This window comes from Xyrauchen texanus, chromosome 12 (assembly GCF_025860055.1).
Source record: "Xyrauchen texanus isolate HMW12.3.18 chromosome 12, RBS_HiC_50CHRs, whole genome shotgun sequence".
Lineage (NCBI taxonomy): Eukaryota > Metazoa > Chordata > Actinopteri > Cypriniformes > Catostomidae > Xyrauchen > Xyrauchen texanus.
In genome coordinates, this window is record NC_068287.1 from 19,800,956 (window position 1) to 19,818,421 (window position 17,466).

Consider the following 17,466-nt stretch of genomic DNA (forward strand, 5'->3'; position numbering starts at 1 on the left):
GTAAATCCATTATAATCTCATATTACAGTGTAGATTTTGTTTTAAATGGTTAGTTTGCCCAAAAATTTTATCATAACTTTACTCGCCCTCATTCAAGCCCATTAAGTCATACAGGTTTGGAACAACAGGAGGGTGAGTAAATAATACTTTTAATAGTGTATGTTGATTTAGTGAGTGAAATTTCATTTAAAAAGGTAGTAAGCTCAGCTAAAATTGATTTTAACAAGAGCTGCCCAAATTTATAGCTCAAATATAAGTAGTGAGTAATGTATATACATTTGTTTAAATGCAGAAAACTATTAGTCAACATCAATCTAATCTTAATTCAACATTTTCTCTTTTGTTAAATATCTGATCTCTTTAGAGAACCCAAGAACAAATTAGCTATACTTTCAAACTCATTTTGGCCTGATGAATCTCATCAACACTGGTCATGAGTGCTGGATTTATGCAGGTGTCCTTGTGTCAGCTTTTCACTGATAAAAGGGATATTTGAACAACAGAGGAAATCAGGAGCATGGAGAATTGCAGTCTAATACTCTACAGCAAGAGATGTAGCGAGAGACAGAGAGAACACTGCGTTTGTTTACTTTCAATAAAAATGAACTCAGCATGTTTAATAAAGCTTGGGTACCAAACTGTAATACAATTGAGAAAGAACTTTCCACACAGCTACACACATTTTAATGCACAATAGCAAGATATTTTTATAAAAGTAAGCATTTAAAAGGGACTCTAACAAGAGCCAATTATATTATATACAGGATGTGAGGTAGCAAATTCTGACGCAAGCATCTTAAAATGGCTTCTCAGGAAAAATGTCATAATGACCAATGGGTCACAGTTAAAAATACAAGACACACACACACACACAAAAAAAAAAAAAAGACAAGAAAAAAAGAAGCTAAAACCGAGGGGACTGCCATCTCGATTCTGTGTATAGTGAGGTATGCTTTATTAACCTTGGTCAAATGAGTCCTCGGAGGAGCTGACTCCTGCCTCCTGTAGCAATAAAGCAAAGTGCTTATGTTTCCTCTCTTTGGCCGCCTGCTTGGACTTAAGTGATGATGACAAAGATGAAGAGACTCTCTTGGTCGACGAGCGCTTTTTCTTGGATGGAGTGCTGCACGGGCCGGGGAGATGTGGACGTGGGACTATTCTCCCCAGCATGGAGCTGGGAGGCCATCCATCCTTCAGTGATTCGTCCTCTTCTGAATCTGTGTCTGGAGCAAATGACAAAAACTTAATTCAGGATTGAAGTCTAAAAGCTTGAATGTCATAAAATCAAAACTCAAACTAAAAACCGATTAACACGTATACTTGGTTGGGGCATATACCGTAATTTCCGGACTATAAGCCGCAACTTTTTTCCCACGCTTTGAACCTCGCTGCTTATACAATGACGCGGCTAATATATGGATTTTTCCCGCTTTCAAATTTTATAAAAAAAAAAAAAAAAAAAAAAAACATTCTGTGACGTGCTCAGTTTTTTGGCGGCGTGAAGCTTTCATTAGACCAATGAAATTGCCGAACGGGTTAAGGTCATAACAACTTTTTTTGTTTACTGTTTAGATTAAATCGAGCGCGCTCAAACTTCCCATCATTCTGATTACGGTAGTAATTTTGTCACCCTCACCATGGCAAAGACATGGAGAAACGCATATGATGCAGCTTTCAAGTTGAAGGCGAGTGATCTGGCTGTTGGAAAAGGAAATAGAGCTGCTGCACGGGAGCTTGGTCTTAATGAGTCGATGATAAGACGCTGGAAACAGCAGCGTGAGGAATTGACTCAGTGCAAAAATACAACTAGCCTAAATCTGAGGCTATTCAACTCCGACACCGAAGGAGATGACTTCAGTGGTTTCAGTGCACAGGACGAGGAAGATAGTGACCAATGACTTTCTTGGTAGGCTACTGTTTACTGCAAATGTTTTATTACAAGCCGTGTGTGGCAGCGGGGGCGTGGTCAAGCGCCCATCCGGGAGAGAAAAGCTGTAAGGGTGCTTACACCTGCGCTTAAATTATGTCTAACACCGGTGTCTAATTTCAAGTGCCCTGCTTCACGTGTCCTTCTTGGGAAAACTGTCACACGGGCACCAGTGTGACAGTTTTCAGCAGGGCACTTGACGTTCCAGGTAAGGCTTTTAATGGCCACAGCAATGTTTACAATCAATTTGATAAAGTTTCTCAATTCTTCTATGCGCCAACACTAGACTGACGTGTGTCACTCTCTCAGCTCTGTGGCTGCTGCCTTTTTATACCGCTCTCCCCATGCTTACTGAAATTAGACACCGGTGTTAGACATAATTTAGCTCAGGTGTAAGCGCCCTTACCGCTTTTCTCTCCCGGACGGGCGCTTGACCACGCCCCCGCTGCCACACCGTGTTTCGTTAAAGCCTGAGTAAAGTTCATTTGTTTCAATGTACCGGTAGGCACCTGCGGTTTATAGACAGGTGCGGCTTATTTATGTTCAAAATAATATTTGATTTAAAAATCAGTGGGTGCGGCTTATATTCAGGTGCGCTCAATAGTCAGGAAATTACGGTAGTTCATGGAACAAAATTATTGAATTTAAAATATTAATGTATAAAGGTAAAGTGTACATTTTAGGACCTAGTTCTATTAAGATTTTCAACACCTTTTAATCTAAACTTTATTGCCTTCACTAGTTTATTTTAAATGGTCCTGCTGTGTGACAAATCCATTTCTAGAGTACTAGCGCTTTCCAAAAAAAAAAAAAAGGAGGGAAAATATTTTTAGCAGAGGAAAAAAATATAAGTGTATACTGTTTACATCAGCAATAACACCTCTTTAGCATTTATTCGCCTAATCAGAATTTAAAAAATGTTTGACTTACTGTTTGAATAGCTGCTGATTTCTGACCTCAGTGGAGAATAAGGTGCTTTCTGCTGGCCTTTCCCTTTAAGGCATGGATCTGAAGGCTTCGTTTTGGTGGCCATTTTACTTTTACCTCCTTTGGAAGACTTGCGAAAAATGCCAAAATCTTTTGACAGGCTTGATTTCTCATTCTTGAGTCTCATGTCTATGTCAGTAAATAATGAGATCCTGCTTCCAGAGGCCGCCCTGGACTTCCCTGAGGAACCGTCTACAAATTTACAAGAGGGCTTGCTGAGTTTACTCAGCTTAGTGAGGGACAAGGCCTTGTCGAGTTTGGATGCCAACTGCTCCTGCTCGCTCACTCTGCTCTTCTTCATGCCCATTTTAGGCATCTGTTAACAGAGAACAATGCTACATTTAGAACGAGTCCTGCAATAACAAATGCATCAGAAGAATCGGAACATTCTTTGCAGGGTTCCCACACCTTTTGTCCAATTAATTTCCAAGAATTTTGTAGTTGTTTGTGATTAATAGATACGTTTTAATCATTTTAGAGGTTACTACAAAAGAGCCATTTTTAGCCAATAAAATATTTTAAAACTGGGCACACCTAGAAAAGATTTTATTCAATATAGATATTTCCATGGCCTCTCAAGATTTAATATAGCTCCATTACAATTCCAGGCCTGGAATTCACAATTTTTAAATTCCCTGATATTTTCAGGACTGTGGGGCCCAGATTTATGCTTTTGCCTCTTTATCAATCAGACTTCGAGTGATTGCATCAGAACACGTTGTGGGCCAGACTTGAACCTCAGTCACCCGTATGAGCGGCACAGCTCAAAGTGTCTGGAGCATGTACGCTTCACTGCTTCACAGCTCTGACTGTAAACAAAATGTTTATTTACCAAAAACCCAATTGTTCATTCAGATATATAGGACCTAGAAATGCTTTAAAGGGTTCTAGTATGACTAGAGACTGACCTCGTGAGAGAAGCTTGAAGATGCCTCATGCTCACTCCAGCTCTTTTTCTTCTTCAATCTCAATGCCTTGCTATCTTCCTCCTCCTCCTCCTCATCTCTATTAGAGGCCCGAAAGCGCTTCCTTAGCACCTCGCCACTCTCAGAGTCCTCAGAGTACAGCATGCTTCTGCCCAACCTGCAAAACAACACAGCGTTCAGCTTCAGGGCCAGGCTTTGAGGAGCACAGCTGGGCTCTATAGGGGCCTGAGATACACACTCACTTTGCACACTTCGAATCCAGCTTGCTGGAGGGTGGAGACAGTGCGCACAAGCCATGTTTCCTCTTTCGAGGCCGTCCCGGGCCCCTGCGGGCCAAACTCCTGTTCCTCTCCTGCTGCTGGAACTGTTGATGCTGCTGATCTTTCTCTCTATGAATCCCAGGCATTATAAATTACAGATTGCTTGATATTTAGTGGAAATCAAGAAGGCTGATATTACTGTAGAGTTAATGGACAGAGGGAAAATACAATGCTAAATGGAAATATTAAAATGCAACTAACCGTATAATCGAGCATGGTAAAGAGAGCAAAATAAATAGGTTTATTAACTTTTAAAAAGGGAGGGAAAACGGATCACAAAAGATTAGTAATATTAGTGCTAATACAATATTTGTCCCAGCAGTTGTTCATGTGTCAAGTAAATCTCACTTCTGCTGTCATTTATGCATTTACAAAGTAATTATTTTTCCTATTCAACTTTTTGTTTGCACATTCAAAGATTTTGTTAATAAGTTCATGGTAGGGTTGTCACGATACAAAATGTAAGTAGTCAGTACTGATACCAGTACAATTTCACAATTCTCATAAATTTTGATACCACAGCAAAAATTTGTAATTTGCTATTAAGCAGGCTACGTAGCCTATTTAAAAAGTTACATATCAAATGTAAATAATAAATAAAAACAGATACATGTTTCCTTCAGGTGTTTCACAATTCAGTAAACATTGGTTCTACTGGACCTTCCCCATGTTTTAAAGATGTTTAATCTCATCATCAAAATTGTATCTAATCAAATTAATTGATAGAACTTTAGTCTGCATGTGCTGTGCGCTTTCCAGTGAACGAGTGCTCTGCTTTGTCACCTTCTACAAGATGCATAGCGCATGTGGTGGCAAAGATTTAGAGTTTTTAAGAGTGACTTCACACAGCACATGCAGAATAACCTTGCATCCGAAACTGTGCACTGTCACAGTAAGTACTGTATTTGATGAAGGACAGTACATTCTATAGGTCTGCATGCCAGTAGTATGAATAGATTTCGGACATACTTCATCCAGGGATGTGACTACTGACCAGTGACTCGAATATATGACGTAAGGACAACAACCATGTAAATAATTTGCTCTGGTTTTGTTAAACACCATTTAAGAACAAGAACCAATCTGGTAGTATATCACTCACTGGTTGAGAAGAGCCATCCAACTTGCTGTTCTCTGAAGTAATCTTTTTTTTTTTTTTTTAAATCAAGCGTTTGAAGGTGACATCTCCTCAGCACTAGAGGCATTATGGGATAGTAAAGTGTCCAGTTGTTCCAGAATCTCACCAGAAATAGTAGGTCATTCGGGTATTTCTCGCTTACAGTTTAATGAATACTGAAGATTTGAACATACTACTCCATTGGCATACTATAGTAGGGAAGTATGTATATTTGGACCAGCCTTCTGTGGTATAATAATCATACTAGGAAATATCACGATTTTAATTTGAATAATTGTGCATTAATTTTTTCCTAAACATGTCAAATTTGTGAGTGAGCATTTGAAAGCAGTTGTGTCAGTTAGACAGCGTGGGTGTTTCGAATTAAGCCGGTAATTCCAGTACTGCAGAAACACTGCTATTTTGACATCTTTTTTTAATTTTAGTATCAACTTTGTACCAAAATACCTGTACTTTTGACATACCTAGTTTATAGTAATATCAATAAATTAGATTTTAAGGAAATGTAATGTTTTTTGTTTTTAATAATAAAATCTGGTACTGTGTTGGGTTGCCACTTGATGTTCAATGTAAAATCTTAGTACAGAGAAAAACCAGTCCAGAAGCACTAGTATAAAGGGAGATAAGATAGCAATTGGGAGACTCACGATTTGTCTTTCCGTCTCTGCAGTTTGCCCAGCTCTTGTTGCTTTTCTTTGTAGCGCTGCTGCAGCTCGGTGAGTCTCATGCGGTAGTCCACTTCCACAGCATCCATTGCCCCCAAAGAAGACTTGGAGAACATCTAAAGTGAGAGAGAACAGGATTACTGCCTATGCTTTTACTACTTTAGCCAGTACTTAGTCAGCAGATGTAACAGGGTCTGTGGGTTAATCATCTGGGTTAAATCACCTCAATGTTAAAATGTTAGAACTCTGAAGTGCTATTCACAAAATGCTTGCTGTGATATAGGCCTATAGCTTAGACTGGATTGGCTTTGCCAAAATTCCTGTGTGAAATGGCAAACACTGCTATAATTACCACTGCAAAATGTAACAATTCAAACACCGGCTAGAATTTGTAAACATTGCTAAACGTGAAACTTTTAAAATAGCAAGAATTTGTAACCGGAGTAAAATTCTAAAAGTAATTTTTTTTTTAAACATTGCAAAATGTAATAATTCTAAATAGTAAACATTTAAACATCGATAATGTGTAAATGCTGCAAAAACTTTTTGAACATAGGAAGAAAAAAAATTACATTGCTAAATGTAAAAATTCAAACATCTAGAATTGTAAACATTGCTTTACAAAGAAATCAGAACATAACTAGGGTTCATAAAAAAAAAATCAGAAGAAAAAATGTAAATGGTATAATATACAAGCATTTCCAAATGTAAAAAATTAAAACAGCTAGATTTTTTATATTGCTAATATGTAAAAAAGATTTTTTTTACATAGCTAGACATTAAAACGTTGCAAAATGTTTACTTTATTCTCGATAATGTATTACTCAATTTACATCAGGGGATGAATTAAGTACTATCCTATTCTTAAAACACTACTAGAATTTGTAAATATTTCAAATTAGAAACAAATCAGAATTACTATAAAATGTGTCAAAAACATGCAAATTCAATGCAACAGAGAGTTTAACCTCTAGCGCATAGGCTGAAATAAGGCAGAGGAAATAAGTGAGAAAAAAGCCTGCATACAGGTTCATCTTTATTCTGTCTCCAGCTGTATTTCTTGTTCGGTTTGAGCTCTCGTGGGAGGCGGATGATAACCTCAGGTTGACATTCGACGGCCTTCAGGAGGACCTGCCTGGCAGCTTCGAGCAGACTGTCCAGCCCACAGTGTATTACGCCTGCACACACACAAACACACAATCAATACCAACATTAATTACCTCCAGGCAGCACGGGCAGCCCCATTTTCTCCAAAACATCCATAAATATGGGTGTTTGTGTGTCAGAATGCCTTAATGGATTTAACAGGTTATGTGAGAAAATGACCAGCTAGCTGTGCATTTATTTGTTCTTTAAATGTACTTATGCACTGCATGATGCATTCTAGGTGATGGAAAGAGCAAGTAGCGCTGGCTGGCACACCGTTCATCATTCCAGAGAAGATACTCACTTGAGCTAAAACAAGTTTTGCACTCAACACATTTTACGCTAAAATAAAAATATTCAATTGCTATGTTCCAAAATGTAATGATCTGCCTACTGAGGCACCATTTTTAAGGCATCATAGGTACATTCCAGACCTAAAAGGCGTTTCCATAAGGTAGATGATTTAATCAAAAATGGACTATTTTACCTTATATTTGAATGCTGTATATTTTAAGCCTATAAGAGTGTCATATTTCAAACTATTTAAATGTCGATTCAAGTCTCTTTTGCTCTTCATGTTAGGAGCACTATGTGTATGGCACATAAAGTCACTGCCTATATAGACTGCTCCAAAGTGGTCACTTATGAGGTGCCATGACCATTAGGATACTGCTTTTAAATGCTGCTGCCTTTGTAGGCAGTAATCTGGTCTTGAAATAGAGCTTATATCTCTCATAAACCGCCCCCACTTTTCTACACTGTTGGAGTGCACAAGAGTACAACTCATATCCTTCATCCTTCACATTTCCATTCTCTCACTTAAATTAGACTCACCCTGTGTGTCATCGCTGGGCTGCCTCTGCATCTCCAGCTCTGCAATCTGGCTGAGCAGGGCCATGCCCTCCAGAGCAGTGGACTCTAGTGGACTGACACCCGGGCAGAGCTCAGATCTAGAGCTAGACACCTCTGAAAGAATACACACAGGTCCAGCCTGCGGGAGCTCACTGGCAGTGACCAGGGCAATCAAGCCTGCCATGGGGTCGTCAGGTAGGATGGGCACTGGTGGGGAAGAGGGCTGAAGGTGAGGAGGGCTGTGGTTTGGCAGGAATAGATTGTCATGTTTGGACACCAGGTCAAGAGCATCAGGGGCAGGTTCCTGGAGCTCTACCGGTTTCAGTCTATCAGAAAGATCTATGGGCGGGTTTGCTGGCTGGATGTCACAAGACACAGTAACGTAACTCGATGAGGTTTGGTAGGCTCGGTCTACAAGACCGATTGAGCATTCTGCAGCTTCTGCTGTAATGATTCTTTCAGAGTCTGGGCTTGATGTGTTATACAACTCTGGATGGCTTGAGGAGGTCACTTCGACTTTGATGGCCTCCTTTCCTTCCTGTTCTTCTTCATTCTCAGCTCTGGATCTAGGGTGGGCCTCGGCCTCTATGGGATTGCTAGAGCCTTGAGTGTTGATGGATATAGCACCACTAACTGAGTGGAGGGGTCTCAGGACATCCTCGGTAAGGGTATCTTTGTTGTCCTCAAGGCTTGGCTCTTTTTTTAATTGTTCGCTGCTCTCCTCCATGGTCTCTGGATCTCTGGCAGCCTGCAGTGGCTCCACCACCACTGGAGAACACAAGTGCAGAGGCTTGACATCTGCAGCGCTCACCAAGTGCTCCGAGGTCTCTGCAGGCAACGGCACATCTGGTGCCAGGCCATCAGCGTCTGCAGCAGCAGCCGGTTGAAGGAGGAATGGGTAATGGCTGCCGAATGGAGTTGTTATTGATTGGTATGGGTAGCCGGGAGGAATTTCTGCCAAGGAAACAGAGAACAGAGCAGTTTGAGGGGCATGGGGTGCTTATGCAGAGTAGAGAGGCTTTAGTTCCTTGTGACAGAATGACAATGTGATTAATCACCCAACATATTCTTTGGCATGGAGGCTTTATGAAACTTTCATGAACCAAATGGCCTCAGCATGAGCATCCCAAAAGCCTTTATATACACATAGGGCAACACGCATGTGCATACTCATACATTCAGAATGCAACGTGAGCAGGAAATCTATTTATTTTGAGCATTGAACATTTTTAAAGGGAAACCAACAGGGGATATGGGTACAAAAGGCTTGCTATCATAAGAAGTCTCTATTCCAGTGAAGTGGCAGCTGGTAATCCCATACGTGTGGATATTTGCAGACTGTTCATTAAGACTGCACTACCCTGTAAATTCTGACATGAGGAATAGTGCACTGCTTTTGATTACTATCCTGTGTGGCTTCCCGGGCCAGCCTAAACATATTTTCAAAAAAATAGCACTATGGTTATTAATGGCCAAGCATGATTAAACAACTTTCTTTTTGGTTTTTGATTACCACCTTTCTCATTATGCAAACATGCAAATCTATAGCTGTAGCATTTATGTAGTAGAAAATAACAGGAATAGTTCAAACAAAAATGCACTTGTTTTCATTTACCCACCCTCATAATGCTATAAAACCTGTATGGCTTTTTTCTGTGTAACAAAAATGTAGAGATTTTGAAAGACTGACAGAATAGATTTCGGTCTCTTCTTCACACAAAGCTATTGTATGGCTTCAAAAGACTTGAAATATAGCGCATTAGTAATATGGATAACTTTTGTGTTTTTTTTGAGTCCTTTTTGGGCAGAACTTGACCCCATTCATCAAAATTGCATTGAAGAGAGCAACCTAAACAGTGTTCAGACTTTCTCCTTTTGTGTTCCACAGAGGACAGACAGACAACGATTTGGAACGACATTTACATTTATGCATTTGGCAGATGCTTTTATCCAAAGCGACTTACAGTGCACTTATTACAGGGACAATCCCCCAGGAACAATCTGGAGTTAAGTGCCTTGCTCAAGGACACAATGGTGATGGCTGTGGAGATCGAACCAGCGACCTTCTGATTAACAGTTATGTGCTTTAGCCCACTACGCCAACACTACACCACGACATGAAGGTGAGTAAGTGACTGAGTGCAGGATTGAATATTCATTTTTGGGTGAACTATTCCCTTTAAGCAGGCTCAATCCTGGACATTTCATTTGATAAAGATGATGCTTCCAACTTACCAGGGTACATGGATGGGAAGGAAGCAGAAGCTTGCTTCTGTAGATTAAGTGATTCTTTCTCAGGCACTTCTACAGTCTCTTCTTTGGGCTGGATGGGGGAGGTAGGAGAGGGCGAGGCAGAAACAGGGCTGACCGGGTGTGGAGCAGGAGACGGCGGGTGTGAGTAGGACTGCTGAGAAAGAGACTTCTCCACCTTGGGTCTCTCCTCAGACTTCAGTGCAGTGACAGGTGAAGGCAGCGGCTTGACAGGTAGGGGTGTGAGGGTTTTGCTGTAAGACGTGGAGGGGGTCGGGGAGCGCAAGTGAGGCTTGCGTGAGTGAATTGATGGAGCGGCTTTGGTCCCCTCAGTTCCTCTCTTGTCTGGTTTTTCCTCCAAATGTGCCCTCGGTTGACTTGCATTTAGTCTCTCCTGCACCAGTGAGAAAAATTATCTATAGTTAAACACACCTAAATTGTGTAAAATGTAAAAGTCTCTTCACACATAGTCAGAAGCCAAATTTCCATCACAGTGATTTAACTGTCAGAGGGCATGCCTGACAAAGGTTGCATGTGGTCTCAATAAATACTTGATTTTGTGCAAGCTTTGTTACTGCAGGATATTTTTTTTCCTCACATAAAACAACAATACAACAAAAACAAAACAAAAAACCTATATTCTTCAAATAAAAACAACAGATCACAGTACAATATTTTGGACTCAATATGAAGGAGTGCATAGAGATGCATAATTTCATTTTAAATCGTCATCATGCATGTTTTTCCATGCCAAAAATTAAAACCTGGTGTGAAAAGGCCTTATGGATTACTAAATGAGAAACACAGAAGTACCTCCCCACATTATAATGACATTGACAGAGACAAAGTATCATACCACTAACTGTGCATTCCTCTGCAGTTCCATGACCTGTGCGGTCTGGTGCTGGATCATGTAGAGCTCCTGTTGGCGCAGGAGCTGCTGGTGGGAGAGGAGCTGCAGCTGATGGGCGTGCTGCAGAGAGCTTCCTGCTGGCGGGTACATTGCTGACCACAGCGGGGGGCCTCGTTCTAGCATGTCAGCTTTTCAGAGAACAGGGGAAGACTTGAGCATCACTTATCATGTATATAAATTCTGATTAATTACATACATAGAATATGACATGTTAAAATATAGCACTCACACTCACACAATATAGACAACACTGAAATATATAAATAAAGAAATTTTGGAGAATGTGCGGGATGTACCATAGTGTGGCAGATGCTCAGTGGGAAAAACAACCAGCTGTCCAGTTTGTGGGTCTCGAGCCAACTGGTATGGTGGTGGAATGGAGCCTGTTAAGGCAGAAGGATATCCTGGAGGCAGGCCCTGATGAAGTGAGGGGGTGCCCAGTCCTGTACATAACAGAGGGAAGAGCATTGGTTGACTTAACAGGGGCCCTTCACTTCACCACACTTTTAGTTGATGGTCCATTTCCGCTGCATTCTGGCAGCTTTGCGGACACTGAAGATTTCATTACCAAGAGAAACACCATTCCCACCATAATCTCACCCCTGTGTGCTGAGCATGGACCACCTTGAATCCCTGCCAAAAGTCACAGCACTTTAACTGCAGCAATTTTCTTAGGGGTCATTCTTGTTTTTTAAGTGAAGTCTAGACAGAAATATGTACGTCAGAGAGCTGTGAACTGACCGTGCTGTTCACTGTTATTCTTGGACGGAAAGTAATAGAGAGAGACTGACTGTTTCTAAGAATGTCTAAAACACTCAGCCCAGGCAAAATGCTTTTGAAATGCTTTTCTTGAAAAGTCTGGTAGGTCCAACAGACTGCCTAGAATAAATAATTCAGTGTCCAAATTTCATTCACAACAGTTCAGCCGCATTACAAACTGATTATGACCCACAATCATTTAATTCTCATTAAAATAAGAATAAAGTGCATGGCAGTAACTAGTTTAAAGATGACATCAGTTTTACAAAAACAGAAGAAAAGGTGGGTACCATATGGAGAGCCAGAAAGCCACATGGAGGGGGCTCCAGGGCGTGGCAGCCAGGGGTGGGAGGCCAAGTGGGAGGTGGGGTCAGCAGGCCAGCGGCCTGCACCAGCCAGAGTCGGTCCTCCAGTCACCATCAGGTTGGGGTTCAGTCCACTAGCAGACACCATTGGTGGATGCAACTGAGTGTATTCTGCCAACTCTTTGCTCTCTCTACAAATTAGAAGAGACATACATGTTAGTGGTTGACCAATATGGGGTTTTCAATGCCCTGTGCCGATAACTAGCCAAATATAAAGTATATACAAAAGAATACAATTTAATAAGTGGCAAATGAAAATAAAAACAATGATGAACTTAAATAAACAATAATCTACTGAACATTAACTCAAAGATATTTTAAAACAGAAAATTAAACTTTTCTAGTCAAAAGCCAGTCAGTACATTTTTAATCACTTCTGTTATTGACCAAGCAGGCAATATATCCCAACATATCTAAATAATCACCCAATTAATTTGCCCTGTCTACTGTATATTTTGGTCTGTGACAAAAACATATGACGGGAATTGCTGACAAAGGATATTTGAGACAAATATTAAATCTTTTCAGCAAAATATATCAGATAATTGCTATACTCAACGAAATGTTGCATTGTAGATCAATATACTAAATTCCTTAAAGGTGCACTCAGTCATTTTTCATCATTAAAACATTTTTTTACTCCTAAAAATTTATTTAAAAAAAGAAATTAATGTTGTATAAAATCCTGAACGTTCACATGAGATGTGGACTCGTTATTTCAGTAACATAATAAAAGCAGTTTTATTCTACAAGGAGAGGGTCTCCTCATGGGGGCTGCCATATTAGGATCACATGACCAGTCAAATACTACTCGCTTAAATCTCAGAAACTGCCTTGTTATTGGACACTTTCACTCATTAATTAAATTAATCCTGGCTAACTGTGAATAGTGAATTTCTATAATGGCATCTGATATGCTGTATCCATGCCACTAGGTGTCAGTGGAAATCCAAGACGATATACATAAAAAATGACTGAGTGTACCTTTAAAAGACCGCCAAGTGCCCAACATACAGTTGTCCACATCGTATGATCAGGAAATTGTCATAAAAAGCCATAGATGCTTTAAAATTCCCAAATCCTTCCTTATTCAAGCCCAAGAGGAGGACTGGTGTCAATTAAACTCTGACTGAGACCTAAAATCACTAGTATGTGGTCTTCTATTCTGCCTTTACACTTTAGGACAGACATTGATAGTAGAATCCTGCTGAGAGAGCTAGTCACTTTCATAAGCACCAATTTCCCCAGTGGGAAAGACTGGCTTTTTTCTGCTCCTCGAAATGAGAGCCACACGTCGAAAATAGGCTCATATTTGCTGAGAACTGTTGCCACAGCCTAAATCCATTCACTCTAAGAAAACCACACAGAGTGTGACCAATGAGAGCAAAATGTTGTTCCATATAGCCAACGGTAGTATCAAAGAAGCAGGAATCAATTTGCATTTACTGGATATGCTCAAGCCGTGCTACAAAGTAGGCCTAAATTATTTTAATAAAAGGGTGATTTTAATTAAAGGACTTACATTCAGTCTTCTAAAACCATTTTTAAGATACTTGAATATATAAAATTTCCTTTTTGGCACAAATTATCACTTCAGTACTGGTGCTAAAATGTCCGCTGAGATTAAACTAGCTTCAGCCCAGGCAGCAGAGAGTATTATCTTTAAAGATCCACACATTTAAGCGGTCACTGATTTTGTACTGAAGAGACTTTAATTAGTCACCTTCACAGGACATCTATGCATTAGCTGCCCATATCACCAGCCTCCACACAACATCAGGGTGCACACAAATTTTTTTTTAAATTCACCAGCTCACTTTTTTTGGCCTCCAAGCTAAATGCTGTGATTTTGCGGAAAATTATAAAAGCTACCCGTTCAAAGTTTTTGCAGTGTTTGACAGCAGACACAAATAATATAAAGCACACTTTGCAAAACCTAGATGAAATACAGCATGAAAGTAGTGCAAATATTACTGTTCTGATCCAGTAGCTCAACTGGTAGTCGAGCATGGCTCGAGCAACGCCATGGTCATGATTCATGTGTACATGCAATCATACATTAATGGATACTCTGAAGCTCCTAAAGCCGGCGTCACACTAGCAGACTCCAATCAACATTGTTGTGTCAACGGTGTCATGCTTGCTGACTGTTTTGCTGAGATCTCGCTCTCTTCAGTCAGAGGTATGTCACACTTGCTCATACAAAATGTTGGAGGGGTGATGGACATAACTCCAACACTCTGATTCAGTCACATGGAGCTCGCCGAAATAACAACAGGTGTGTTGCATGACCATAAACAAATATAATAGAGTGATTACAGGAGTAACTAGCTTGTAAATGTGTTTGATTGTGTATTTATCCTCTCAAGACTTGCCGTAGAATGTGTATGTCCACATGTAGCTTTCAGTGAATATAGAAATTACTTTTTGTAAAAAAAAAAAAATTTTAATACAAAAAAAAAAAAAAAAAAAAAAACATACTTTAGTGCCTCCGCTGGTAGATGGGAGGAGAAGAATCAGCTGGTGCTCCGGTGAAAAAAAACTAAATATACATGTAAATTTAAAACAGCTGGATGGAAGAATTTAATTTCATATCCCGAAGCCATATCGACAATGCCCACGCCTTTTGCAATGTGTGTCGCACTGATTTTAACATCGGACACGGTGGGAAAAATTACGTTAAATCACAACGGCACAATTTGTATGTATTTAGCCTGCCTCTGCCAACCAGCACCCCACTTCCCCTCTCCCGGATTTGTGTACCCAAATGTTGACAGATAACAGGCTGCGTGTGTGACATGACATAAGATTAAACAACTCGGGCATCGCGACGTCGGAAAGCACCTCCTACTCTGTATCGAGGAAATTTATCAGATTTCTGAACCCTTTGTCCTCAACTATGGAGAACGGCTGGTCATCCAGGGCCATGAATTCCATAATTTCCTCGTAACTGCTTTGGTCTTTTCGCTGCTCATACCAAGGAATGATAGGAGAGGCTGCTGACTTGTGGCTGGCTCTGAGATCTGGCTAGCTTTAGCCGCTTTCACTTTTTAGCTTCTTTTTTAAAATGGGCATGTTCAGCTGGGTGATTGTGTTTTAAATGTCTAATTAGGTTTGTTGATCCGAAAGTTATTGTGGTGGTTCCCCCGCGGTTTACTTTGGCCTTACAATTATTACAAATTTCGAACTATATGTATTCTTCACTCACAGTGAAGATCTTCCACGCCAATGACATGTTTACGTGCGGCTATGACGTTATTGCCTGCGCAGCAGAGAATCCCAGGAAAAACTCTTGGTGACAGAATTGTATGATTTGTGATATGCGGCTGAGTGCGATTGCTGATGAAAATGTTTAGATCAGCATGACCTCTTGTCATTTCTTCAGTAAAAGCAGCAGAACCAGAAACCAGAGCCTATCCCGGCAACAGAATTTTTTTTTTTACTAACAGTTTTTATTTGCTTTTCCAGGTGCTGGAACCATTAACTCAGCAGTGTGTCCCAACGGTCAAGGGATTAACTAACTCCCGCTGGAAGACACTAGTGCGCACAGTCTCTCACCTACCGACCGACAATTATGTAAATGGAACCTGAAAATCACTGGAAATGTCAGCTAGTATGACGTCGGCTTAAAGTAAAAAGAAAAAAAAAAAAAAAAAAAAAGTACATTTACAACTTTTCTGACCATTAACAACACAGTTCTGCCATATTTTCCCCATGTCTGAATGTCTGGCTTACCACAAAAATTACTAACGTCAAAGTGATTTTAGCCCCCGGTCTCCTACAGAGCAACTTCGCAGTGGACACTACACTGTTAAAATTTACAGCCAATGAAACACAAACCCTTGGATAAATCACAAATGTAGAGTGAGTCAACATAAGTTAACCTAATAAATGAATTATGACCTGAAACTGAAAAAAAAAAAAAAAGTGGAACGTTCCAGTATTCACATTACTGAAGTAATACTTGTATAAAAGGGTACAGTTTGCAACTTAGACAGCCTCTTCTCAGTTCTAGGGTTCTCTGAGAGCATTCAAAGTACTCGGGGAGGGTGCTTTACACCAGCAGTTATGAACTCTCATCTTACCTTAAAACCTTCTCCTGCTCACGCTCCAAGCGTCCCGATAGTAAACGTTCATTGCGGTGACGCATCCTCTCATCTCCATGTTCCTCTTCTACATGGATTGGGCCTGTACGGTTAGGACAGACCAAAAAAAGGACATTAACAACTGACCAAAAATTCCTATAAATTTATATTTTCAGTGTTCATTTTTGTTCTCCAATGGCATATTAGTTGACATGAAATACTTTTGGGATGCTGACATGTCCTATGGTGTGACATGTGCCATTGTACAAAACTGCATTTTGCCAGTTCTATTATCATAATTATGCATGCAGCTTTAATGGCCCCATTAACCAAAGGACTACATGGAATATTTTTTCCTTCTCTTCAAAATTATTTTGACACCCTGCAGGACCATTTGAATTGATGCAAAAATGTAATAAGAACTGTAAAAACTTTAAACAAATGGTCCTAAGAAAAAGGAAAATCTTCCCTTATAGAGATTCTACCCTAAATAATCTTGATGTTAAAATTATTTTAAAAAGCATTATTGACCCATATAATTTTCAGAATTTCACATTTCTGATAACTATCACAAACTTTTAGATGCTCCATACTTGATGCATTTCTAGACCATTGTTAAAGGATAGCTCACCCAAAAATTACAGTTATATCATCATTTACTCACACATGCTATTAAATAATGAAAAACTTAAAAAAATTTTGGCAAAATATCCCTTTGTAATCAAAGCCTTATTAGTGTCAGCCAGTCTGGCAAGACTTATTTATTAAGAGTTTCTGAACCTCTAAAAACACATCAGTCCTAACACTCTGCGCCAGTCATAAGCAGTGTCTTAACACATGTATGAGATTACAGAGAGACCCTTTACAAGCTGTGCAGAGGAAAAACCACAGAGAACCTAGGCAGACTTACATATCACATTTACAAGAACCCACTGAGGCCCATTAATGGCTTATCAATGTTTCAACACCACTGCAGAATCATGCATAGGTCATACTGCTCTTTCAAACTTTTTGAGATGTGACAGACAAAACTAAGCATCATTTCACAATCTCAACAAAACTAAAAAGCTTTCAAATTACCAAAAGAACAAACATGAAGATGCACAGGCTTGTTTACCAAAAGATAAACCTAG

General features: G+C 39.9%; 1 protein-coding gene across 2 annotated transcripts in view; it reads right to left on the reverse strand.

Moving 5' to 3' along the window:
- The window catches only part of LOC127652695 (trinucleotide repeat-containing gene 18 protein-like), a 105,873-nt gene that overhangs the window by 28,179 nt on the left and 60,228 nt on the right, over window positions 1-17,466 (reverse strand). For both annotated transcript variants that reach the window (XM_052139004.1, XM_052139003.1), the window contains exons 6-17: window positions 16,334-16,436; window positions 12,174-12,379; window positions 11,421-11,567; window positions 11,068-11,252; window positions 10,197-10,605; window positions 7,944-8,915; window positions 6,990-7,141; window positions 5,946-6,079; window positions 4,083-4,229; window positions 3,823-3,997; window positions 2,858-3,230; window positions 963-1,223 (exon numbers count right to left, since the gene is read on the reverse strand). In XM_052139004.1, coding sequence (XP_051994964.1) covers window positions 963-1,223; window positions 2,858-3,230; window positions 3,823-3,997; window positions 4,083-4,229; window positions 5,946-6,079; window positions 6,990-7,141; window positions 7,944-8,915; window positions 10,197-10,605; window positions 11,068-11,252; window positions 11,421-11,567; window positions 12,174-12,379; window positions 16,334-16,436 — 3,264 coding nt within the window. The remainder of the gene's footprint in view (window positions 1-962; window positions 1,224-2,857; window positions 3,231-3,822; window positions 3,998-4,082; window positions 4,230-5,945; window positions 6,080-6,989; window positions 7,142-7,943; window positions 8,916-10,196; window positions 10,606-11,067; window positions 11,253-11,420; window positions 11,568-12,173; window positions 12,380-16,333; window positions 16,437-17,466) is intronic.